This window comes from Cajanus cajan, chromosome 7, assembly GCF_000230855.2.
Source record: "Cajanus cajan strain Asha chromosome 7, NIPB_CcT2T_4, whole genome shotgun sequence".
Classification (NCBI taxonomy): domain Eukaryota; kingdom Viridiplantae; phylum Streptophyta; class Magnoliopsida; order Fabales; family Fabaceae; genus Cajanus; species Cajanus cajan.
This window is the reverse complement of record NC_138523.1, coordinates 45019712-45045644: the sequence shown is the minus strand read 5'-3', so window position 1 is coordinate 45045644 and position 25933 is coordinate 45019712. Positions and strand designations below refer to the sequence as shown.

Sequence of the window (25933 nt, the reverse complement as noted above, 5' to 3'; positions counted from 1 at the left end):
GTGATGATGAGTTGTTGATCACTAAAACTAGGGTAGATGTTTTCGAAGTTGTTCATCTCATTATGCGGATTGAGATAGTTGTGGTACTCTAAGAGACTAATTTGTTGGAAAATCCTCCTCGAAAAGTTGTCCCTTGGAGTAGATGTTGTGTTGTTTTCTTCTAGGACTTAGTTAATCTCATGTGTGGGCAAGGTCGAGACACACGTGTATGAAGCGACTATGGTATAAGGGCTAGGTCAAGCTATACCGATTACAAGCGGCCAATTCAAGTAAAGTACGAAGTTGGGAACTTAGTTCCTAACAGAGTATCGAAGGGTTGTAGTATTTGGAGGATAGTCAATAGGTTTATCCCATAAGTGGCTTAATTGAGCTAGTTAATGTCGTGGTAGGTCTAAACCTAGCTGTCCTATCTTAACATAGTACTATACTTCTTTGTTTAAGTGGCAAAGTCTGAGAAACTATTATCTCGTTGTAGATTGTTATCCAAATTTGTTGTTTACCTAGCAAGTCCAAAAAAGTTATGTATTATCAGTTCGGTAGGACCTAGCCACTTAGACTGCTCACCTTGTATTATAGGAGATTTCCGAGATAAAATGCATGACAACACATATATGTTTATGTGTTGATACAATGTTGATATGTGTTGTATTGTTGAAGTGTTGTATTATTGAAGTGTTGTATTATTGAAGTGTTGTTAAGATGTGTAGTACATGTGTTGTTTGTTGCTTGTGTTGGATGTGAAAATGAATTTATGTGTTGATGTGTTACATACTTAATTATAGGAGTTGTTTATTTTACCTAGCTTACCCTTGCATGTTTCCATATGATTTGGACTGCAATGATAATACGTTGTATTGGAGCAACGCAAGGATAGGTTGGAGAGTAGCAGTGGTACTCACAGGTGGTGCCTGGAGTTGGATTTTATTTTGTAGACTATCGATTGTTGGTAGATACTTTTGTATAGATATTTGTATTTAATTGCTGGACAAACAACATAGTTGTACATAATCATGAGATGTAGATGTGCTTATATTATATTATTATTTCAGTATATGTATATGCGTGATTAATTGTATGTTACCCAATGCGATAGCCATGATACATCATTACAAATTACTGAATAATGTGAAATTATTTTAGAAAACAAGTTTCAAAATTAGAAAAGCAAAAAAGAAATTAAATCATTCAAGTATGAGATGCAGTCTAATAATAAAAAGATACATTAAAAAGAATACATTAATATTAGTAACATTTGAAAATAGTAACATTTGAAAATTTTATAGTGAACCTAACTAAAAAAGGGGGAATGAAGTTCTCTCGAATCTATAAACTCGAACAATCAAAACGTCCACGAAATTTCAATTTCAAAATTTAAAATGTACGTAGGATATTTTTTTTAAATTAAACAAGTTGAGGATTGGTGGGGCACTCGGTTAGAGTTATCTTCACCATAGCAATTTATTTTTGCCTAAATCCAAGAACTGGATCCCTTTCTTTGAGGTCCATTTTCTCTCAAGTTATTTGAGCAATGCACTTTCTTTTAGTAAACTAAACAAAAGTTATTCACGTTGGGGTCCAGCGTAAATCATGATAAGGATATGGACCAAAACTTTTCCAGATATGAAGCCATTAAGAAAAGAGCACCTTATAAAAGGTTAGAATTATTTCATTTTCTTATGACAGGCACCGTATGAATTGCCGGACAGTGCAAGGTACAAGCTAGGACAATCACTTCAGATATTCGAGAGAAGAATACTGTTTCGCAACACGTTGCATGCCTTTATGCCAGACAGTCCAATTTTCCTCTTTCTACGAATACAATTAAGTCTATGGTTAAATTGAACTGTTTTCGAACCAAAATGTCCACCCTCTCACACCACGCGGGTTAAGTGAAAAGGGCTACATTTGAACTTAGAATTAGGCGTTAAATTTGGCTCCTTTTACTAAATTAGTATTTTAATCTATAATTTTCAATTTATGGGTGTAACCAGATGCACTTATATAAGTGGAATTTTTTTACACAACGAGTCAATAAAGCCTGCACCTACCCATTCAAATTATTGATAGGTTATAAAGACTTTGCCCAAATACTGACTCTAAATAGTCTCAATAAAACCACAAACAGATCAATTGATCAATCCTCAACCCATCAAGTGATCTTAATAAAATTACCGAGATACTGATTTCTTAGTACATGTCTGGATTCACGTTTCCAATTCACGTTTTAACTGATTTGACGCAAAAGTAAAAAATTATAACGTCTTATTTTCATGTCGTTTACGTGAGTCAAGCCCGGAAAACGTGAAACCAAACACACTGTTAGGCTACATTCATTTTTATAAGTCAAACTCAGTTTACACTTTACATGACGCCCAAGAGAGTTTTCTCAAAGCAATTTATTTTTCGCTGCAGCCTAAACTCCATTTGGATTTAGTGTTAAGTTAGAAAACAATGGCGATGGAGATCAGTAAACATTTCTTTAAGAAAAATACCAGACTAAAGTTGGACTGATTAAAAAGAAATACGTGCAATGTTCAAAGTGTTGATGGAAAATAGTACTAGCTATACCCCCTTCAGCCCGCTGCCCTCCAAAAAAAGTCATTAAATAGTATTTATGCGCAAGTGTTAATATAAGCCTGCATATATCTTGAAAGATGAATCTAATTGTCAAGGGAAAAAAAAAACGACATTATTATGTGTCTTGCATGACTCTTTAAATTCTTCAATTCCTAACCAAATAAATTTCAGTGAAAGACAGCAACCAGATGCAGATATGATGAAACAAACGTACTCTTCGACATATCTGTGGGGCAAAAGGGAGTCGATCATTGAAGCAAACTACTAAAAGATCCAAAGGCGAGAAAATCTTGCTATTTATGTTCCTTAACTTGGGTGCCCCCAAATAACATACTCACTGATGTCAATATAATTCAACCGGGCTAATCACTTCTCAGAAAACGTCCTCACTTTGCATGGATAGCGGTACAAGGCAACAAAACTTCCACGATAATGGCCCCAAATCTGAATGTTGTTGCAACTTGCAAATTAAAAACACGTTTTCTTAGTTTGGAAATTCCCACTTTTTGAAGCAAAGTTGGCACGATCTCACTTAAAAGCTGATCCTGAGTCCAGTGTCTCTGAATCATGGCCAGTCCATCAGTTATGTACGGGGCATTACTTTCTTTTCATCCCTGTACTAATATATATAATGCCCAAAATAAGAATTTAAAAAATGAACCAAAGGAGGGAATAATGGGAATTCACACTGTAGAACAAGACATCAACTTTCAGAATTCGTCTTTCAAGCAACATATATCAAACTTTGTAGCATGCTCAGAAAGTCTCATTTCAAAAACACTTACCTAAAATATCTTTAAAAGGGAGCCTCCAGTGATTCATCCCAGACTTCTGCACTTCCGTTAGAGGCATCTTCTACGTCTTCTTCCATTGAAAGCCTGATATATTCTCTATGAGCAAATCGATCCCATTCTGTCAATGTTGGATTCTCACGTTCCTATTCACACAATACATGCATACAAATTACCAAGGAAGTCACTAACAGTAGCCAAGCATATTACTAACTCGACAATGCAATAAATTTTATCATGCACCTGACGGATCAAAAATGGGTCACGAGTTTCAAAGGCCATGAACTTATTTAGATTGAACAGGATGTTGAAAACACTTCCTGAAAGTTTACCGCCTTTCAGGTCACGCAGAGTTATAAAGCTCTCATCCTGCAGAGCAAAAAGAATTTCAATTAATTACAAAATTAGATAATTAATCAGTAATGACATGATACTGACCAAAGATACAGAGGATAATAAAAAGGGGGACAAAATATGTTTGGGATATACTAAATTCCTAGAAGAAAAAAAATCTATAAACTGCTCTTTAGACCTGCTCTCACTTTTCCGGGAAATGTTACTTCACAACACAATGAAAGAAAGATGGAAAGCAAACCTCAGGTTTAATCATGTCAATTATCTGACACAATATGTCCTCAAAAAGCACAGGCTCTTGGGCCATGCACTCCATCCGATGCAATTGCTCTTCATAAAAAAATTGCAGTTCATTCCTTGTCAGAACTCCATTTCCATCCAAATCTATACACTTGAACCTAATAATAGACATCCTCAAGTTAGCTCATTCGTTGATTACTTAAAAAATCAGAAAAAGTCAACCACAATGTCAAATATTCACTCTTTATCAAATAGCATGCATTCTGGTGAAGTAAAACAATGCAGAGGAAGTGACAACGTAATCCGTTTCATTTCACTCTTTCACACTAGAAAAGATGGAAAGTATTCCAACTCTGAGATTGAAAAACACGCAGGCAGAAAGTGAACAGGTTCATCTCATTATCAATTTTCCTTCATTTTTCCACACAATGTGGCCTATATTTTCAATAGTCCAGTTACCCCTGTCCTATTTCTGATGCATCAAACATCCTTCAGTAACTTTAGTATTATCAAAACATGTTATTGACACTGCACTTTATAAGCATAGAATGCAGTTACACAAAAACTTACAAAATCATATCTATGCTCTCGTGGGCAAGTATTACTTGGCACAGAGAACTGGGATCAAGATTATTTCAATTAGACGTGTTCTCTTTTGCAAGTTGCCTTTGATTACGTACATAACATTCCAGACTTCCAGTAACAGATAAATAAATTAATAAACTAACAGATAAAGTTTCATAATCATGAACTCAAGCACATGCATTTGCACGATTCAAAATCCAATTAAATAAAACAACACTTTAACATGCCTAATTTTGCAAAGCACCAATCTGATAACTCCTCTCAGAAAAAGAAACTAACAGATGAAAATGAAATGGATAATGAATGAGAAATAAATACCAATACTCAAGACTTGGTTCAGATGATTTATCCTCTTCTGAAAGTATGAAGTAAACAAAATCTTCATATCCCATCTTTCCCTCAACCTTACTGGTAAACTTTCTTGGGATCTGGAGATATAATATTGAACCAAGTCAACATTTACACCTTCAATAAATGATCAGATAAACAAAAGTGAATGGGCACTGAACCAAACACTTCTTGAGTTAAAAAGAGAGGAGGTGTAGGGTCCTTTGCTGAAGTGAGAAACAGTTAAATCTCAAAGACAGAAGCAATAGGTAATCCACACAAACCTGAGAAAATATTCTGTCAACAATTCGATACGTAAGTGCATGGTTACCATATCTGATAAGATTCTCTTTGTCTATCAAGAAATCATGATCTGAATCCAGCTCCCAAAACTTGCAGTATATAACATAAAAATGCTCGTAAGAGAAGTACCTACAAACAATTAATAGGTAAAGTAAAATCAGTCAATGTATTTTGGTATGAATACATTTTTGCTGAAAATCAGAGTGATTGTGTGAAGTCAAAGATAATGATGGTAATATCTACCTCAAAACCTTGTTTATATCTTCTTCTTCATCAGCATGCTGCATTGCATCAATTATGTTTCCACGCTTAAGCTCCCTCAGGGTGAGACGACCATTTCCAGATCTATTAATGTAATAATAGATCCTGTATATTACAGTTTCAGCTGGGACATTGAAAAACAAATTAAGAATATTGCACCCGATACAAAAAAGAAAGTATTACACTAGAAACCAAGACCAGTTGAAACCAAACTAGCATAGATTTCAAGTTTCTACAATCAACTTTAGGAAGCACTTGGAAAAGCTTTTACAGAATTTATTTGGAGTTATGAAAACGTATAATCCCTACAAACTACTTTTAGCTCATTCCAAGAAGTTTTATGGTCAAATTTACGATATAAGCTATCATGTGATAATATCTCATTAAATAAACGTTCAAATTTAATTAACCTATTAACCAAAAACACCTGTTAAAATTAGTGGGAAGAATTTAGAGAGAAAGAGAGAACTTAGAGAATGAAAAACATTCTTATTCAGTAGCATATGTAGGTCATAGGTTCTACGCCACATCATCCATATATAGTCTCTTAATAGACTTAGCAGGGACTATTTCCTGGACTACCATTAATTAAGTGCAACTCTAGACACTAATACCCATGAACATTAAATGCATATAAATATAAGATACAAAAATATAATATTTCCTAATTAGATCAAATACCATTATTTCCAACACTCCCTCAATAATAATCCATTGATTATTAGTTATTACTATAAGCATCTGTGCAGCTGCAGCCAATGCCTACCTCTTTCAATTGGTGAAATAGCTAGTTATTTGGGTATCATGAAAGCACTGAATAGAGTATGAAATATAAGAATGTTCTTTCTGCAAAGAAACTCTAAACACATTGCTTTAGCCCATAGGACCCCCCCACAACAAAGTTCATTTTTTTTTTCCAACCAGATCTATAACAAAGAGATGTACCTACAAATCCAATATCATCATTGTTTTTATTTTGAATCACTGAAACAAGATGCCAGAAAAAATTAAGAAATGTTCCCATTTTAGTACCATTTATGCCTTTATCTTAAACACAGTTTCTTTCTACTACATATAAATTTATGCTTCATATACATGTTCTTACTCTGTTGATCCCTACATATTTTAATGTCAGCAGCTATCCATAGAATTAACTTTGTATCTATTATCAGGAACTCAGAATGTATCACATAGATACAAACTCAAGTCACAAATGGACCACGAGTGAGTACATCTCATGGAAATTGATGATTAGTATGTGAAACAAAAATTCCTCATTAAAAATAGTTTTAAGGAACTATGTAGTAGAAGAATTTAAGCTCATTTGCATCAATCTACAATTACAAACCGTATCTCTCTTGAAACTCAGGCGTGCTCTGCAGGAACTCCAGCCCTGGATGAGTTGCTAAAAGCTCACGTAGCACTGGTTTAAAATCATCCTGACATGTAGTATAGTGTTGTTCTAGTATAAGACAGATATATATATGAACATAATATGACAAGCAAGGAGAATTCTAAAAAAGATATATCATACTAGAATGAAACTGGAATTGAATAAATGACATTTTGATAAATATTAGGCCAAGACTGCATGTACCTTTTGGAAGAGTAGAAGGAATTTAAATAAAATGAAAAGCAGAAATAAAGAAATGGAATTAAAAAAGAACCTGAGTAAGGTAATTCAGCTGTGGTTGCTTTAATATCTTGAATATTACAGTAGCTATATCCATCGTCAACATGTTGCCATTAATCCAATATTCAATAAATGTTTTCCTATAGGAACATTAAATCATAAATTTAAGCATAAATATACAGAAATAATATTTACAAGGGAAAACCATTCATCAAGAATTGCCTACATCATGGGAAAGGAGAGAACCAAATTAACAATATTAACCTCTTTTAATAATATAAAAAATTCATACAATATTCAACCAGAGTAACATATGGTGCTAACTGCTAAAAATGGAAAGTTATATTCAGAAAAGGTAAAAGGATTTGCAATTAAGTATTGGTAAAATTTTAGCAGTATGCCCAGAAACTTATTGCCCAACTAAAATGTCAGTTTAGTAATTTACCAAAGAGAATTCTCAGAGAATGCCCATCCATAACAATAGGCACCTCTCAGCCAAACAACAAAAATAAAAGTCTTATCTCACAAATTGTGGACAGTTACATGGATCACACAATGTCATTGTGCTTGATTAAAGACCAATTCTCAGGGATATTATTTACCATGAGATAACTCTTAACAATTTCCTACAATATCCTTCTTAGCCTCCTCTCTCCTTTTCACAAAGCAAAAAACATACAATTTACTCTCTTCAGTGGTTTCTAGTGGGCCTTCATACATGTCCAAACCACCTTAATTAATTTAAGGTCATCTTTTCTCAATTAGTGTCACACAAATGTCTTCTCATATACAATCATTTTGTATCTTATTATTTTCTTGTGAAGCGACATATCTATCTTAACATTCTCATTTATAATATACAAACCTTTTTCTCATGTGCCTTTATAGCCCAACATTTAGTTATATTGGTCGCATATATCTAAACTTAAAATTTTGTGGTATGACATCTTCTCCCATTATTACTTCCTCTTCATTTTCCTCTTATCTCTTGCAAAAATTGCAATACTTACACATACTTTGTCTTACTCTTATACAAGTAAAAACCCTTTGAATCCAAAATTTGTCTACAACGCTCAACTTTATAGTCAATCTCTTCCCTTGATTTGTCAATCAAAAGTCAAAACACTATATCATCTGCAAAAAGCATGCAGTTCAATAAAATCTTTTGCCAATCCTTGGTAAGCACATTGAAGACTAGATTAAACAAGAACTAAAGACTAAGCCCAGAAGTAATCCTATCCTCTTTTTTTATATGGCATATTATGGGCTGCTTCTTCCTTCACTTAGCCACTCCTCTTTAATGTTCGGCTCCCCCTCCTTTGAGCCTTGGACAGTTCAGTGACAGATATTGTATTATAAACATTGGTGCAAAGAATAAAAAACCTCTCGCAGTTAAACAGAAGATTTAGAAACTAATGTATATAATGTCGGCTTGAAAACTAAACTAAATATCAAAAATGAAATCAAGCAGCATAAAAAATAATGAAGAATTGAGGAACTCATTGGCCTAAGACAACCTTCAAGTGATGAAGGAGATTTCATCAAGCAACCAAGCATAACAAACATCATGCTGGTAACTATTTCAAACACAAACCAGGTTGTATATTGAAAAAATTTAAAAAGAAATGGTAGAACAAAGTAGAGGGAATGGATAATGTTAATGTAGACAACAAGGCAAGTAAAGAGTCAAACTTCAAAACATGCATTTACAAAAATAAATAATGCAATAATAATAAGGAGCTCAGCTGTGAAAAATCTTTCTGAATTACTTATGATAATTGTAATGCTACTCCAGCACCTAGACCTAAAACTTTGAAATGCCCAACAGCTCAAAAAAACAAATCACCATCCATGACAAACAAAATTTAACAAGGTCTAGAAAAATAAGTTACACACCTTGTCACAACACCAGTTCCATTGTCAATCTTTCGGAACAGAGAAGTGGAAAAAAAAGATGGCAGCTTGCAAACTTCCTTAGTAATTGATTTGAATTCTGACATTCAAAGAAAAACAAGTAAAATGATTCTCAGAACTGGCTATTAAAACTCCTTATTATATTGGAAAGTGAATTTTATATAGATCATCACTTTATGATTTCTGGCAATATTTAGTTATTTTTACTCAACTAAAAGAGTGTCTGATTACTTTGAAATTGAAACTAGAACATGAAACTTATTTAAATCACTTTTCCCCAGTTGCAACAAAATGGCCCTTCAGGTTATCAGCTACTTATATATGAGAATGTGATATCTCACCATGCACCTGCAGGCCATCCAAATGTTCATGGAATAGCCGATCAATTTTATACAAGCATTGTTCTTTCAGTTCATTTGGAGGTGGACGTCCATGTTGAAAGTAAAACTGCAAGTGATCAAATATATATGTTATAAACCTTAACATGGCAGTAATCAAGAGAGAGAAAAATAAAAGATAAACACACAAAGTGATCAAATAAAATACTAAGAGAACTCGACAGCAGTTCTTAATAAAATTGATATAAATTATTTTCTGCAAGTTCATGGGGGTTCAAGGAGAGGCATTGGGTGCGTACTTCTACTTTGGAACAGGTTCTTATGATCAAGTAACAAACTTAAGCAAAGCAACAAGGTAAAATTTTTGCATCAATCTGCAGTTCGGCCAATTCTTTGGAACATATGGTTGTGGTGTAAAGTCACATATTTAAGGGTGTCTCTCTGTCCCTCAACTTGCTATAGGTTTATGGGATAGTATGGTGTATGCCCTTTCTTTGGTATTCTGTAAATGGCTGTCCCGAGAAAAGTTGGCATTTACAATACACAATGGGATTGGGCAACTTAGCTGAATTTTTTTCTTCTTCTCTTACGTATTTTCTTTTTCTGCTTTGAAGAATATCTTATCCCGATATCCTCCTTTTGTATATACATATTAGTAATTAAAAAATAAATAAAAGGAATATTAGACTCTTGAACCTGAGGTATCACTTCTTTAACTGGCTCACTGACAACTTTCAAAGGAGAACCCAAATTAGATGGGCCAACTCTATGTTTCACAATGCGAGGGGAACCAGATGAACTTCTTGGTGAAAGAGGAGGAGCAGTGCCAGCAGGAAACATGGAAGGCAAAGAATTACTTGCACCATTTGGACTGGAGCAATTCCCGGGGACATTCAAGGGCACACCTGACTTTGCTTCATTGAGTAATGATGTTACCTGCACAATTAACAAGGGAGATATTAAATCAATATCACCAGCTTTGCACATGATATTTTATATAGCATTCAAGGAGAAAAACTTAACCGTTTCATGAAACCCAAAAGACTAAAATACAACAGGTATAGCACTATCAACCACCATTTCATATATTGCTTGGGACTAACTAGGAATTACAAAAAATCGGCAATGATGATTCCCCGGAATTCAAAGAGATAGAGCTGTAACAGATGAAGTTGATTCTACTTTCTACTGAAAAGTCATAATTCTCACAAATGTGTGGAATGCTATAAAAACCTGTAGTAATCTTTAATTACGATTTTTTTAATCTAAAACGACAACAGCATTCCCTATCGGCAACAATACAACGTAATGTAAGAACAATGCATTTTTCCCCCAAACAAATAATTAGCTAAATAATCATTGGCTGATAACCACAGATACTATATCACCCCCAATGATTTCAAAAATCACTTCATTCTTCGTGCATAAGGAAAAGAGAAACGAACGAAGAGAACAAAAGCAAGCTAAGGAAACTCCTAAAATTACGCAATGTAGCAATGTGCAAATTCCGAAATGGAATGAAACCTACCAATCGATTAGTTTCGGGAAGCGACAACCACTGGTCGAAGAGCTTCTCAACGAAATTGTGGTTAGACTTGAGGGCCAAACCGGAAAATTCTGGGAGCTGCAATAATTCGACGTCCAACGACGCCACATCAGTGACGACATCCATGTTCATCTAAACCAATCACTGAGCGCGGAAATCAACACGAATCCTCAATTTGATTTTTTTTCTTCTTATTTTTGCTGCAAGCTGTATTTGAATGCCTCCGAATCGAAAGCTGCAAGAATCAGATGGTATACCGAAAGGAAACAAATGCGGGTGAGATAGAGATTGGGAGCTGCGGATTCAGGCAGAACCCTAGATCTTTCGGCAATTATGGTTTAGAATGAATGAATGAATGAGCAACATGTAATATGTAGGGTGATGGTGATCTGATGAAAGATGTGGAATGGAATGGATAGAAATTAGAAAGCGAAGGAAAATGAGAGAAAATTATTGAGAGAGAATGAAGAAATAATTGTGCAGAAAGAAAAAAAGAAGGAGAAAGTGAGGGAGATTTGTTGCTCCTACTTTTACTTATTTATTTCAAACTATTTCTTTCTTTCTTTTTTTTTTTTTTTTTATAGACAAAGGTTAATAATAAGTGTGATATGTTAGGATATTTTAAAAACAGTAACATGAAAAATTACGCCTCTAATGAATAAAATAAATTTATTCATTTTTTAAAATAATTATTATAAGAATTAATAAACTTGTTATGCAAAATATTTTACAATTATATAATATAAATTCGTATTTTTTTATATTCACGGATAAAATTTGTTATAGATAATAAATAAATTAGTCTAAATGTATATTTATGTATAATGAGTTCCATTATTTTTTTTACTCATCAATAAATGAGATAGATATATTTTCATATTTGTGAATATTTGTTTAATAAATTAGTTAATTATTTATATATTTATCTTGTATTTTTAATATTATTTTTAATATTTCAATAAAATTAGTGTTAAATATAAGTTTAAAAATTAATGTCAATTGTTTATATTTAATATCTCAATAAAATTAACATATAAAAACTTATATTTATTTATAATATTTAAAAAATTCACAAATATTTATAAGTATTTGCAGGTATTTATAAAACTTATGAAACAGATTTTTATTCGATGAAATGAGAACAGATAATAAAATATCTTATTATTCATTTTCAAGGAACTCCATTATCATTCTTAATTCATCGCTTAACGAGTATTGATATTGATTGATTTAAGTTAATTATTGGTCTCGAGTTATGTTAAATAATATTTTTTTGTTCTTATAATAAAAACATAATTTTGAAGAAAATGATATTTTTATAGTGTATTTTACAAATTTTATAAAATATTAATTTTTATAAAACATTATTAAAGACTATGAGACATTGAAAATATATTTATTGTTGTTGGGCAGTGAAAAGATAATTTAAAAAACAAATATTTTATTTTATTTCTTAAACTTCCATTGTCATATCAATTAATTTTATTAATATTAATATATTAGATTTAATATAGTCCTATGAACAAATATTTTTATTTCTCATGAAAATTTAATGTTAAATAAAAAAATTAAATTAGAACATTATAATTTTATTTTACAAACATTATAAAATTAACTATCATGCCTTTAATTAATTTGTGTGATTTAGTTAAAATATTTTATAATAAAAATTGAAGGAAGTAATTGAAAAAAAAAATTGTTACTCGTATTAATCCTTATGTAATCTAAAATATAATATATATATATATATATATATATATATGAGGAAGAATCTGTTTATTCTAGGAGTAAGTCTACATAAATTTACTCGGTTAAATAACTCATATTTTACATTAAATTTCAATGATTCAACCGTTGAATTTAAAATTTTTAATACATAGATCTACAAATTTTTAAAAAATTTAAAAATTATTTGATACTTCGTTTCATTAATTCAAATCAAGTTATAAAATGATTTTATTATTATCCATCAATTTGAACTAATGAAACAAAGTATCAAGTTAAATTTTTAAAAAATTTACAGATTTGATCTATGCATTAAGAACTTTAAATTCAACGGTTTGATCGTTGAAATTTGATATAAAACATGAGTTATTGAACAAAGTAAGTTTAGGTAAGTTTACTTTATGAGTAAAGAGATCCCTCCTCGCTCTCTCTCTCTCTCTCTCTCTCTCTCTATATATATATATATATATAAAGCATCTATATCATCCATTAGAACCTATTTTGTTTGAATTGAACAAAATATAATTATTATGAATGGTAAAAGTACAATTATTAAACACATGCATACTTAAAACTTCAACTTAATTAATTGATTCTTGTGCTAATTAAATATATAATTTAAATATATTTTATTTATTGAAAACAAAGTCAACACAACTCACACACCTTATGAAAACCAATTAAGTTAAATCTCTTAGTATTTAATATTATAGTTTATCTTTTATATAAAAAAATAAAATTATTTATCTTATCTGATTATGAGAAATATAAAATTATTTTCAAATATATTAATTATAATTTTTTAATATATTCTTAATTTATCGTGAAGTGTTTCAATTAGTTAATTATTTCGCATAAAAATAAATACATTAATTAAGTTATCAACAATGTTAGAAAAAAAATTATTTCCACAAAATTGTTCTTTAAATTATAAGTAACCCGCATTAAATACAATAATTAAATAAATCAATTAATTCTATTAGTATTTTAAAATAAAAGTTAAATTATAATATTATTAATTAAAATTAATTAATTTAACTATTTCCATTATTAATAATTAAGTATTCATTTCTTTTATGTATACGGTCAGTGGTAATAATAGATATCACGTTATAGTAATAAAAATATTTTCAAATTATAATATCAGTAAAGAATATTAAAATTTAATTTAATCACATTTATATGAAAAAGTATTTAAAAAAAATAGACAGGTCAACCAATTAAAGTTGACACGTGTTTGTCGTATGAAAAATACGGCTTTCCAATCCAAGTAGTCCATCCATGCTGGATTATACCATGATCTTAGGTGAAGACGTGAAGTCCCATCCTTCCCCTTTTCTTTATCTTAGTTTTTGTACCAAAAATAATGATATGTACTTTTTTACGTTATTATTTAATATAAGAGATTGTTATGTAGTATAAATGTGAAATTTTTACGAAAATAATATTTTTTAAAAGAAAAATTACAAAAATGATACCTGTGCAACTTTATTTACAGGAATAGACCTGTTTATTGTTCATGCTTGGAATTCGGTTTCCCAGGAACCGAATTCTGAGTTTCAAACTTTTTTTTTTCTTCTTAGAATTTGGTTCCCGGGGAACCGAATTCCGAGTTATTTTAATTTTTTCTTTTTTTCGTGTTTCTGGCCCATTTTGGGCAAATGTTGGAAGTGGAACGGCCCGTTCCGGAAGCAGAACGGGTCGTTCTGCTTAAAGACACAGAGTTTTTTTTTTAAATTAAAACGGGTCAAGAACGGCCCGTTCCAGAATAGAAATTTTAACATTTTTTTGAATCTGGAACGGCCTTAGAACGGCCCGTTCCGGAAGACGTTTTCGGGAAGTAGAACGTGGTTTGGAACGGGCCGTTCTGGTTTTGAAACGGACCGTTCTGGGCAAATAGTTAAAATGCTACAATTTAATCCTATAATTACTCTTATTTCTTCCTTTTCAAAACTTTTAGTATTTTAGTCTTTAATTTTTATTCCAAAGTAATTAATGTTTTATAAATTCAAATCTCAATAATTTCAAGTCGCAAAATAATTTCAAGTCGCAAAATATAGTATAAATATTAATTGAGATTATTTTAAATTATGCTTGACGGACGAGAAATTTTTCTATCAAAGAGAACACTTGGACGGTGAAGTGTGATAATTTGACCCTTAATTTTTTAAATTTAATTTATAACAAAATATATTATTTTAATAAAATTGATTGAATAGTTAAAATTTTATCCGATAATTATATTGTTGGAGAGAATATATTCCCTATAGTTCAGGGATAATTGTATGTTTTATGCGTAAGATATTATCTTAAGTGGTTGTCTAAATATATTATTTATAACTGATATTAAATGTTTCTTAACTTCTAAGCATTAATATTAAATATTATTTCACTCATCTTAAACTTTTGGCCATTTTAACATTCTTTTATTTATAAAGAAATATCATTAGAATTTTACAGTCTAATTAATATCTTTTTACTCAATTATACTCCTATTTAATAAGCATTTTGTTCATCAACTATTCACGTTTTTTTTACAAAAAAAAAAAGATAATAAAGTTAAAATAATGGGATATTAAGCAATAAATTTTTAGTCCTCACTCACATTCATTAGATATTTCTTGATCCAAGTGAATTAACCTTAAAGGATTAAATTTGGGATGGAGTTATAGTTTTGAATTCTGATAGTAAATTTTAATTTTTAGTGTATTGTTAACATAAAAATTATAATAATATCAATTAATCAGGATTCGTGAAATATACAAGATAATTATTATGAATAGAATTTGTAAAAATAAAATAAAATACTTCTTTCACTGTTTGCCTAGAACGGGCCGTTCCAAAACCAGAACGGCCCGTTCCAAAACACGTTCTACTTCCTGAAACGTCTTCCGGAACGGGCCGTTCCAGATTCAAAAAATGTCAAAATTTCTATTCTGGAACGGGCCGTTCTTGGCCTGTTTTAATTTAAAAAAAAAGACTCTGTGTCTTTAAGCAGAAAGACTCGTTCTGCTTCCGGAACGGGCCGTTCCACTTCTAACATTTGCCCAAAATGGGCCAGAAACACGAAAAAAAGAAAAAAAAATTAAAATAACTCGGAATTCGGTTCCCCGGGAACTGAATTCTGAGAAGAAAAAAAAAGTTTGAAGCTCAGAATTCAGTACCCGGGAAACCGAATTTCGAGCATGAACAGTAAACAGGTCTATTCCTGTAAATAAAGTTGCATAGGTATCATTTTTGTAATTTTTCTTTAAAAAAATATTATTTCCGTAAAAATTTCGTATAAATATATAATAACATTTTTTATTATGTAATAATTATTTTAAAAATCTATTTATGATAATTTTCTTTCAGTTAGTGGACTAAAGATATCTACACTAACAATTCATGAAAATTAAATTCGTGTTTGTTTGAATGAATGTTGTTCTGTATCGATGTCAAGCTAATAAAAATGTTCAATCATTAATCCCAATATTTAAAGAACATCTTATACGTGCACCACAGTTACTGGCACTATGAAATTACATCTTAGTATTCATATTTTGAAAAACCATGATTAAACCTATATCTTTCCGTATCTAAAGAGGTATTGACTTTGATTAACATGTGCCTAACTCTCGCCCAATATTGGAAGTATTATCTCTTCAAGTATGTTATTTATTCATTATCTTCTTTGAGCATTTACACTTTTCATTAAATACATACATATTTAATTACCTGAGCTTATAATGCTGTTAATTTTTTATTTTTTATAGGTTAGTTCATGGAGTATCCACCGACAACAGTGATTAATCTTCTCGTTACCTTGGAGGTACTTTAAAGAGTAGAATAGCTGGTCTCAAGATTTAACGCGATTGCATACACAAGGCAGGATTCGAACCCCTAACCTTGCAAAAAATTTTACATCACCAAATAATTGAAACACTCGACTTATTAAAAGCCTCATGCTATCCACGAACAATAATAAAAAATAATAAGTCTATTTTATCAAAACACGATGCATGAAAAGTAAGGTTGAGAAATAAAAAAGATAGAATAATAATGAATTAGATAAAAATAATAATTTATTTGAATCTATTAACAAGCCTCCTACCTAATTTTTAAGCCAAATGATTGTCTTACTATAAACAATGAGAACCTTTTTTAAATAGATATATGATGCAGATAAAATATATTAGAATTATACTTATACACACACAATATAATTAATAAGACATATATAAACTTTCAAGTGATGACTTTCATTAAAAAAGTAAAACACTTAAAAAAAATTAATTTGTCCATATAGTTCTATCAGTACACGTCTGTACTATCTAGACCATGTTTTTAGTCTATAAATTTATTTTGTTACAATATAGGAGCAATTTTGAAAAATTTTCTAATGAAAACAAAAAGTATTTTTTAATAATTTTTTTAAAAAACTTTTATCTAAACAGACTTTATATATTAAATCATCATAAGCTCAATCAGCAAAGCTTCCTCAAGAAGGATGGAGTTAAATCACTTGCAAACTTGCATTTGTACACCCATACACAGACAATTTTGTGTGATAAAATCTTTTACGACGGGATTATGATAGCGAAATTATATTTCCCAAAACGTAATAAGGATGACAAAAAATTATATACCCATGTTTACTGATTGCTACTAAGATCAAATACCTAGTCATAATCTAACACTCCGTGGGATTCGAGAATCTTCCTATTATGCACCAAGACCAATATAGGTGCAAAACATGAAATCGTCAATAATGAACAATGCAAATCATGAAATTGGTCTTAGAGGTGTCTACACTCTCTCTACACACATCAATACACACAAACACCACCTTGGCTTAAAAAGAGTCTAGTAAGTAAATTTAACACGCTTAAGCAAAAGAATCTGGATTAACACCGCTAAGGATTGCAATACTTTTTTTTAATCATCCTTCCCTCTCTAGACTCTAGTGATGCATTTATTCTACCTTTTAGGCTTGAATAAGCATATATTCACTTACTTTCGGTTTCGTACCAAATTTTGGGCTGTGTGTGGGCCTCGTTTTCCCTTGGGCCAGAGGCCCTTTACGGCTCTCATCGACGAACACATAAAAAGATAAGATAAAAGAAAATAATAATTGAGGTCTCCATTACCTGGCGTTGGATCCCCTGCATCTTCAGGCTTTCCGCATTCCGCATTCATTGAATTCAATCCCTTATCCAATGTTCCGCTGCTACCATTGTCCATGCAACCAACATCATCATCGTCAATGACTACAGTTTCAACCGAATTCCTGTCGCAGACCCTCCCACTTACTTCCAAGCGCGCGTGGCATCCAAACCCCAACACTCTCGTCACCTGCAGAATCCCTCTTCTCAATGAAGACAACCCCAGCAAGCGAAGAAACAACAAGGGTCTCGCTAGGGTCACTTCCTCCGACACAAGGCCTCAAAATTACGACTTTCGAGACACCCATCACATGAAAGCCCTCAACAGGTTGTGCAAACTGGGCAAGTGCACCGAAGCTCTCTATTTTCTTGAGCAAATGGTGAAGAGGGGTTACAAGCCCGACGTAATTCTCTGCACCAAGCTCATCAAGGGCTTGTTCAACTCCAAGAGAACCGAGAAAGCGGTTCGGGTCATGGAGATTCTCGAACACCATGGTGACCCTGATGCTTTTGCCTACAATGCAGTCATCAGCGGCTTCTGCAGAAGCGATAGGTTCGATTCCGCAAATGAAGTGCTTTTAAGAATGAAGAATAGAGGCTTCTCCCCTGATGTTGTTACTTACAACATTCTCATTGGGAGCCTTTGTGCTAGAGGAAAGCTTCACTTGGCACTCAAGGTTATGGATCAGTTGCTGGAAGATAACTGCAACCCCACTGTGATCACCTACACTATCTTGATTGAAGCTACTATTATCCACGGTGGCATCGATGAGGCCATGAAGCTTTTGGATGAGATGATGTCACGAGGGCTTCAACCTGACATGTACACTTACAATGTCATTGTGAGGGGCATGTGCAAACGGGGGTTGGTGGATCGTGCGTTTGAGTTTGTTTGCAATTTGAGCACCACACCAAGTCTGAACCTTTACAACTTGCTGCTGAAGGGTCTTTTGAGTGAGGGAAAATGGGAAGCTGGGGAGAGGTTGATGTCTGATATGATTGTCAAGGGTTGTGAGCCGAATGTTGTGACGTACAGCGTTTTGATTAATTCGCTGTGTCGTGATGGCAAAGTTGGGGAGGCTGTGGATGTGTTGAAGGTAATGAAGGAGAAGGGGTTGAACCCTGATGTTTATTGTTATGATCCGTTGATATCTGCGTTTTGCAAAGAGGGGAGAGTGGATTTGGCTATAGAGTTCGTGGATGATATGATATCTGATGGTTGGTTGCCTGATATTGTCAACTACAACACGATCATGGGTTCTTTGTGTAAGAAGGGAAGAGCTGATGAGGCTTTGAATATCTTCAAGAAGCTTGGTGAAGTGGGTTGTCCTCCAAATGTGAGTTCTTATAACACTATGTTCGGTGCTCTGTGGAGTAGTGGGGACAAAATTAGAGCTTTGAGAATGGTTTTGGAGATGTTGAACAACGGTGTTGATCCTGATAGGATCACCTATAACTCACTCATATCTTGTTTGTGCAGAGATGGGATGGTGGATGAGGCCATTGGGTTGTTGGTGGACATGGAAAGGAGCGACTGGGAACCTACGGTTATTAGTTACAACATTGTTCTTCTTGGGTTGTGCAAAGCGCACAGAATCGTTGATGCCATTGAGGTGCTGGCTGTCATGGTTGAGAATGGATGTCAGCCAAATGAAACTACCTACACGTTGTTGGTGGAAGGGATTGGGTTTGCTGGATGGCGAAGTTATGCAGTGGAGCTGGCTAAATCCCTAGTTAGTATGAATGCTATTTCTCAAGATGTATTCAAACGTTTACAGAAGCATAACCTTTTCCGTTCTGTACAGTGAGCTCGCTTTACCAGATCACTCTAAGTTCTTGGGCATAACACTGATTTATTCGGGTCTTCTAATTGGGATTTTTGTTCAGCTCAATTTAATGTTTTATTCGCAAATTTACTGCTTTGGGGGTGAATTTTTAAGGGCAGAAAAATATCAAACGGAGAGAGTCATTACTTCTGATAAAGGTGTTATATTAACACTCATTATCGAATCTCCGTTGTTTCAAGTGTGCAGAGTTTGTACCTAATTGTTATCTGATGACTTATAAAGGAAATTTTGAAATCTGTCAATATTCATACCTTCTGCTAGAATCATATCATATCATTAAGATTTATGCAATAAACATTATGGAGGGTGTATAAACGAAAGAAAAAATATTATATCCTAAATAGCAGTGCAAAAGGGCAGGCGCTTTTAAGAATTAGTATGGTTGACTGAGCAAAAAAATTAAGGAAAAAAAAAAAGGATGATTGTTAAGTTGATAATACTCTATTAAAAAAAAAAAAAAGTTGAGACCCCCAATATTGTTTGCACCTTTTTCTTAATGAAATAAATCCTCTTTACATATTCAAGAGGATTCTTAGCCCGATTTCTCTGAACGAAAATAGCATCATTACCTGAACATCTATTTTGTATCAGGAATTCAGGATTGATGAGTTACAAACTGCACAATTCCAATTTGGATCCAATAGCGCAAGTTCGCATCCATGTTTCTTCTGCTCAACCTTCGCACCTTTGAACAAAAATCTTTAGAGCGAAAAGTAAAATAAATAAATAAATAAAAAAAGCTGCCAAGATCAGATGGATGTTCGCAGCAGAATAAAAGATTTCCTTCCCTAAAATTTAGATGGTAAAAACCGCTCATAAAGTGTATTATGACTAGTCAAGAGAAACGAACTTATAACTACCTAAACTAACATAAGGATCAAAACTTACTGTTTATCCTAAACGAGTTAACTAAAACCCACAAACTAGAAGATTAGATTGACATTAAAAATAACTTGACATGAGTACATGTTCATGTCAACTTCAACTACCGAAATTTTAGTTCATGATGAGTGACAGTATTAACCGATACTGTTGAACCTTTAAGTCCCACGGGAGTATCTGTCAAAACTTCCCAATAAGCTTTCCTACATTGGCAAATACCCTGTACCTACAGTAAAATTAACAAGTCTTAGTTAGACAAGCAAGCTACAATGTTACTTCCAGTTTTCAATGAACAAGAGAGCGACCATGATTCATTCCATAAAACTAGCACCGGAAAAAAGCTCTATCATAGTATCATCGAATAACAGTAAGAATATGACAATATAACATTTAGTAAACCTCCACTTTAGCTCCGTGAGATTGTATGCGTCTTTCACTTTAATCCCTGTTTTTACATGTTTAAATTCACTGATGGTTACCCGGTCTTAGGGACTATAGTAGAGGTTTACTAAATAAAAATCTAGTAAAAGCCTTCCTTCTTAATTTAATATTCTGATATAAAAAGGTGAGATGACAGCAGAGAATGAAGTTAAAATTCAAGGCTATGTTAGAAACTATTATCTAATAGCCCCATGCCATACATAACATGGACATTTCATTTGATTCATGTCAAAACAACATACATTATAATTTTAGCTTAAGATCAGTAGTACTAAACAATAACAACAACAATGTCTAGTCCCACTAGATGAGGTCGAGCACAAGGATCATTCAATGTCATTTAACCCGGTTAAGAGTAATAGCAGCAAATTATGCTTAATTTAGTAAAATATAATAACACCATATATGATTGCATATGGTCAATATACATGCAATATCTAGGTTAGTTACAAACTAAAAGAAAAAAAAGGGGCAAATGCACTTGAGCAATATATCATTGTAATAGATTTTTTTGTTAGAATAATTATAAAAGTAGCTGCATAAAAACAATAGCATAAACTACATGCAAAAAACTTAAATCATTACATTTCAAGAGAACTAACAGATCTTACAAAGAAGGAATTGATCCTCTTCCATTTAGGAGAAGATTTCCCCAAGTTTTGTATCTCTCTAGTCTCTACCACGATTAGAGAGAACTTGAGGAGCATGAAACCAATCCAAACAGGAGAGGATCAAAATCCCCTACACAAAAAAGATCAAAAGAATTACCTGATAGGAACTTATAATCTGTACATGGCCAGAAGTATTAAATTTGGCCAATCTTTAGGCACAAGCTCCAATTAATTCAACATGATTTTCTCTTTCAGAATCTTCCATTTGATCAAGGTCTGATGCAAATCATTAGCCTCTTTTAGCATGCCCCCATCAGCAACAGCTTTAATTAAAGCAGAATATATCCATTCATCTGGTTTGCATTGACTTTTTACCATCAAATCTAGAACTTGAATAGCAATATCAACCTTCTTTTGTTTGCATAATCCAAGGATTACACATCTATAAGCAGTAATTTTAATCTTTTGTTCTTTCTTACATATCTCCTTTAGTAGCTCCGTAGCTTCCTCAAGTTGGTCTGCCTCACAAAACCCCCAAATCAAACTAGTGTGAGTAATTTCATCAGGAACGATTCCTTTTCCCACCATTTCATCATACAAATTTTTTGCCGACTCCATAGATCCCATTCTAGCCAACCCATCAATTACAATATTATAGGTGACCAACCCAGGAGAACAGCTAGTACCTACCAAAAAGTTAAGTAACTGGATGCCCTCATCTATAAACCCCTCCTTACACAAACCACCAAGAAGAGTATTGTACGTTATAATGTCTGGTGAACAGTTCTCAGTAACCATTGTGCTGTAGAAGCTAATGGCACGATCCAAAAGTCCAGATTTACATAAACCGTTTAGTAGAATATTGTACGTAACTGGTGTAGGTGGACAGGAAGTCTCGTTCATAATCTTCACAATATCATCAACTTCATCCCAGAATCCATGTCGACTGAGAGAGTGGATGAGAGTATTGTATGTCACAGCATTGGGCTGCATCCCATGGGATAGAAGATTTAATATAACCAAAGCAGTATCCTCGTATTTCCCTCGTTTAGAAGTCAAGTTTACAAGAGAGTTATATGTAACAATATCCGGATAACAGCCTTCCATTGCCATATCTTCCAGTACTTCTAGGGCTCGAGCAGCCCCACAATATCTACAGACCAGCTCAATAAGCACCGTGTAGGTAATGAGATAAGGAGGGCAGCCTTTTCTCAATTGGTCTCTCCAGAAATTAACAGCCTGATTAAAATTCCCCTTATCAAATAGGCAGCGAATTATTGTATTATAAGTAATTGCATCTGGGGAGCAACCACTCAAGCTCATATCTTCTACCAGATCTACAGCAGATCTTAAACGACCTTTTTTACACAGGCCACCAATAACCATATTGTATGTAATTATGTCAGGAATGCCACCAGACATGACCATTTTGTTCATGGTTTTGCAAGCGTTATCTACAAGACCTTTTCTAATAAAACCTCGGATCAGATTTGTGCAAGAAGGGAAATGGGGTATTTGACTTTTCCGTGCCATGATATCAATCAACCTTGCCGCAACTGTTAACTTTCCCTCACTGCAGAGCCTCTGAAGAATTTTATTGTTGGTCATTTCATCGTTATGAACAAATGGTCCCTCTGGTGACAAAGTTGGAGAGTCTACACTAGTTCCCTCTGGTGACTTGTTTGAATCCACTAGCTCCCCGGGTTTTCTCCTTTCACCAACATAATCCCTCCCAAAGCCCCAATCTTCATGGCCAACCTCATTAATTCTATCAATTAAAACACTTCCCTGAAAACTTCTACACCGCAACCCTTTCCACGGAGAGGAATATTTAGTTGTACAGAAGTAATCACCAAAACATAATCGGGGTAGGGTAGGTGGTTTTTTTCTTGAACTAAGATCCAAAGCAAAACTAGCACCCAAAGTACAGCTCTCTTGTTTGTTACCACCAAACAGACCTTTCAAAGAATGGGAGCTGAAAATATTACTCTGCAGAGTAGCTAAATATACCATCTTAGTTGTTCAGGTATACTGATTGGACTCTCTCAAGCTATAAAGTTGCACTTTTAGGTATTACACCTTCCTAGCTCAATTAAGCCCAGTAAGCAGACCAGTTCGGAAAAGACCTATCCTCATCTGCGAAAGTTCAAAAGCAATATATTTGTTACAATACTTACATTCGAGAAAACCATACAACTAGTAATATAAAAGAAATTCCAACAAGCATGGCATTCACCATTAAACAGAATTTGTTACCATCCTAATCCTATAACAACAAAAGCTATACATATTTAGGGATGGTTGGTAGAAAATGGAAAGGATAAGGCAGCGTTACATTTTGTAGAGGAGGAAGGACAATGACAATTTTGATTAATGTGGTAAGCGATGCCTAAAGAGAACATTTTGGGTAAATTAATTTGTAAGAGTAGAAATTGAAATAATGGTTAAAAAAAGATTAGGGAAGTTGTGCGCAGACTGACCAGTGCAAGTGCAGGGAATTTGGAGAGAAGAGCGTCAGTGATTGCTGAGGCGGCATGGACGATGGGGGTTATCAGTTCTTCAGTTCCTAATTCCTATATCTAAAACCCACCAAGCGGCGGATTTTGTTTTTTTAAATTCCTATTCGGATCAAGTTAGGGTTTTTTTTTTTAATTTTTAACGAAGGTTAAAATATTTTATTTTTTAAGTATTTATAGTTTTATTCATTTTACTATTTAGTTTTTATAGTTTAAAATAATTTTTTTCCTAATTGTTATACTTATATCTTTTAACTTATTTAATTATAAAGTTATTTATTTATTTTAATGTGTATAACGTGAACTTATTAAATCACATAAATCATTAAATGACACACTAGATGTTCATAAAATCAAATATATCATTATTATGTAGGTTAATAAGTTTATATCATTCACAAAAAAATAAAATTAAAATAAATTAAAAGAAAAATATCAAATAAATTTTAAAAATTAAAATTTATTATTCATGTTAGTTTTTACCGTTAGCATAATTAAATACTAATGCTAGTAAGTTATAAATTTTGGACACTATTATAATAATAATAATAATAATTAATAAATCCTACGCTTTCATGATTAAAATGATAGTATTTAAAATTTAAAGATTTATTTTATGTTTTCTTAATTTTAGGAGCAACTGCCATATTGTGTGTTTGTTCAGTTGGGAGCATACGTCATACAAACTAAGCGAAAAAGTATGTAACTAACAAAAGATGAAATATTGGAATAAACGTCCATTTTGTCATTTCTAACTAAAATCCAACAAATTTAGAGCCTAAAATAAGAGTTTATAAAAAAGTTTATAACAACTCAGATTTTTTTAATCAATTGAATTAGACACTATTAATAGATAAGATGTAACTAGGGTAATATGACTTTATTTAAATATAAAAGTAAAAAAAATGTTTTGTTATAGTATTTTAAGATCATACATGCAATTTTTATTAAAAATAATATATTAATTATCAGCTTTTTTCAATAATGTTGTGATCAGAAAAGAAAACCTATAAAAAAAATTATAACTTATTGAATACTTCACCATAAACAACATATTTATGTATGCTTCATATTTTACACAACAACAAAAATTACAATAATCTAGATTATATAACTCTTTGATAATATAATAATAATTAATTGCAAGATAGAATGAAGGTAATAGTATTAGTTACTTTTGTCAATCTTATTTAAGTTTCAATACTATTTTTCTATCTTTGTATTATATTAATAAATTAAATTTTATAATATTTAATAATATATGCAAAGTTTGTAAACTTAAATATCCAATTTCATTATTTTATTCATTTTATACAATACAAAGAAACTTAACTTATCGCATATATATAGTCTGCTATAAATTCCACAATACCTATAGTTCTGATTGTTCAACGTCCTCCCCCCGCCCCCTCCCCAAATTTATCACACTTATTTAGCTTGATATTCTATTTATAAAATACATAAATAATAATGCAAATAAATAAATAAATAAAATGGTCCAATTTAGTTTAACATGTATGAAAATTGGGCCCAATAGGCCATTTCAACGTCTCTACACGAGAGGCCTTTCAAGGATAGCTGCGTAACTCTCCGGAGGCAGCTAATCAAATTCATAGAGTTCTCATGATTATCCCTCTCTTGTGTATTGAACAACTAAACTTTCACAATGCTTATTTCTATTCCTTTTATATAGTTTGACAAAATGACTTGAAATATTCAAACCCTGCTTGATTTGAAGATAGTTATTGAGGGCACCAACATTATACCTACATACCACGCTTATTAACGCCGAAGCAATCTAGCACCAACTTGGGATGTATATTTCAAAGGAACATTTCGACATTATTAATTTCAGTGTTTCACATTATATTTTATTTTGCATCTCATCTTCAGTTATT

The 25933-nt window shown here is 32.5% G+C and overlaps 3 protein-coding genes across 6 annotated transcripts; 1 reads left to right on the top strand and 2 right to left on the bottom strand.

The window, feature by feature from the left end:
- Window positions 1–2587: 2587 nt before the first annotated feature.
- On the bottom strand, window positions 2588–11384 carry LOC109817304 (putative serine/threonine protein phosphatase 2A regulatory subunit B''delta). Of its 2 annotated transcripts, none has more exons than XM_020382531.3 (13): window positions 10852–11384; window positions 10020–10259; window positions 9327–9432; window positions 8968–9064; window positions 7106–7211; window positions 6787–6877; window positions 5421–5562; window positions 5159–5306; window positions 4866–4975; window positions 3964–4120; window positions 3612–3737; window positions 3363–3514; window positions 2588–3191 (listed from the first exon to the last, which is right to left on the bottom strand). In XM_020382531.3, the coding sequence occupies exons 1-12, from the start codon at window positions 10999–11001 to the stop codon at window positions 3374–3376; spliced, it is 1614 nt and encodes a 537-aa protein (XP_020238120.1). In that variant the 5' UTR covers window positions 11002–11384; the 3' UTR covers window positions 2588–3191; window positions 3363–3373. The 2 variants fall into 2 exon arrangements, with proteins under 2 accessions (XP_020238120.1, XP_020238111.1); XM_020382522.3 differs by having other exon boundaries at window positions 2588–3196; window positions 10852–11383.
- Window positions 11385–17707: 6323 nt separating this feature from the next.
- LOC109817530 (uncharacterized) lies at window positions 17708–19827 on the top strand. The gene has a single exon (XM_020382807.3). It carries the CDS (start codon window positions 17816–17818, stop codon window positions 19544–19546), a length of 1731 nt encoding a protein of 576 aa, XP_020238396.2. The 5' UTR covers window positions 17708–17815; the 3' UTR covers window positions 19547–19827.
- Window positions 19828–20345: 518 nt separating this feature from the next.
- On the bottom strand, window positions 20346–24157 carry LOC109795429 (Pentatricopeptide repeat (PPR) superfamily protein). Of its 3 annotated transcripts, XM_083059823.1 has the most exons (4): window positions 24000–24096; window positions 23855–23908; window positions 21677–23655; window positions 20346–20693 (listed from the first exon to the last, which is right to left on the bottom strand). In XM_083059823.1, exon 3 carries the CDS (start codon window positions 23530–23532, stop codon window positions 21748–21750), a length of 1785 nt encoding a protein of 594 aa, XP_082915949.1. In that variant the 5' UTR covers window positions 23533–23655; window positions 23855–23908; window positions 24000–24096; the 3' UTR covers window positions 20346–20693; window positions 21677–21747. The 3 variants fall into 3 exon arrangements, with proteins under 3 accessions (XP_082915949.1, XP_082915948.1, XP_082915950.1); XM_083059822.1 differs by lacking the exon at window positions 23855–23908 and having other exon boundaries at window positions 24000–24157; XM_083059824.1 differs by lacking the exon at window positions 23855–23908 and having other exon boundaries at window positions 20346–20687; window positions 24000–24157.
- Between the last annotated feature and the right edge of the window lie 1776 nt (window positions 24158–25933).

Coding starts and splice junctions, on each gene's coding strand:
- LOC109795429 (XM_083059822.1), bottom strand. CDS start 23,532: ATGGTATATTTAGCTACTCTGCAGAGTAATATTTTCAGCTCCCATTCT.
- LOC109817530 (XM_020382807.3), top strand. CDS start 17,816: ATGCAACCAACATCATCATCGTCAATGACTACAGTTTCAACCGAATTC.
- LOC109817304 (XM_020382531.3), bottom strand. CDS start 11,001: ATGAACATGGATGTCGTCACTGATGTGGCGTCGTTGGACGTCGAATTA. Junction 7,212..8,967: donor GGAACTGGTGTTGTGACAAG/GTGTGTAACTTA, acceptor ATGTTCCTATAG/GAAAACATTTATTGAATATT. Junction 3,515..3,611: donor ACCCATTTTTGATCCGTCAG/GTGCATGATAAA, acceptor TTGTGTGAATAG/GAACGTGAGAATCCAACATT.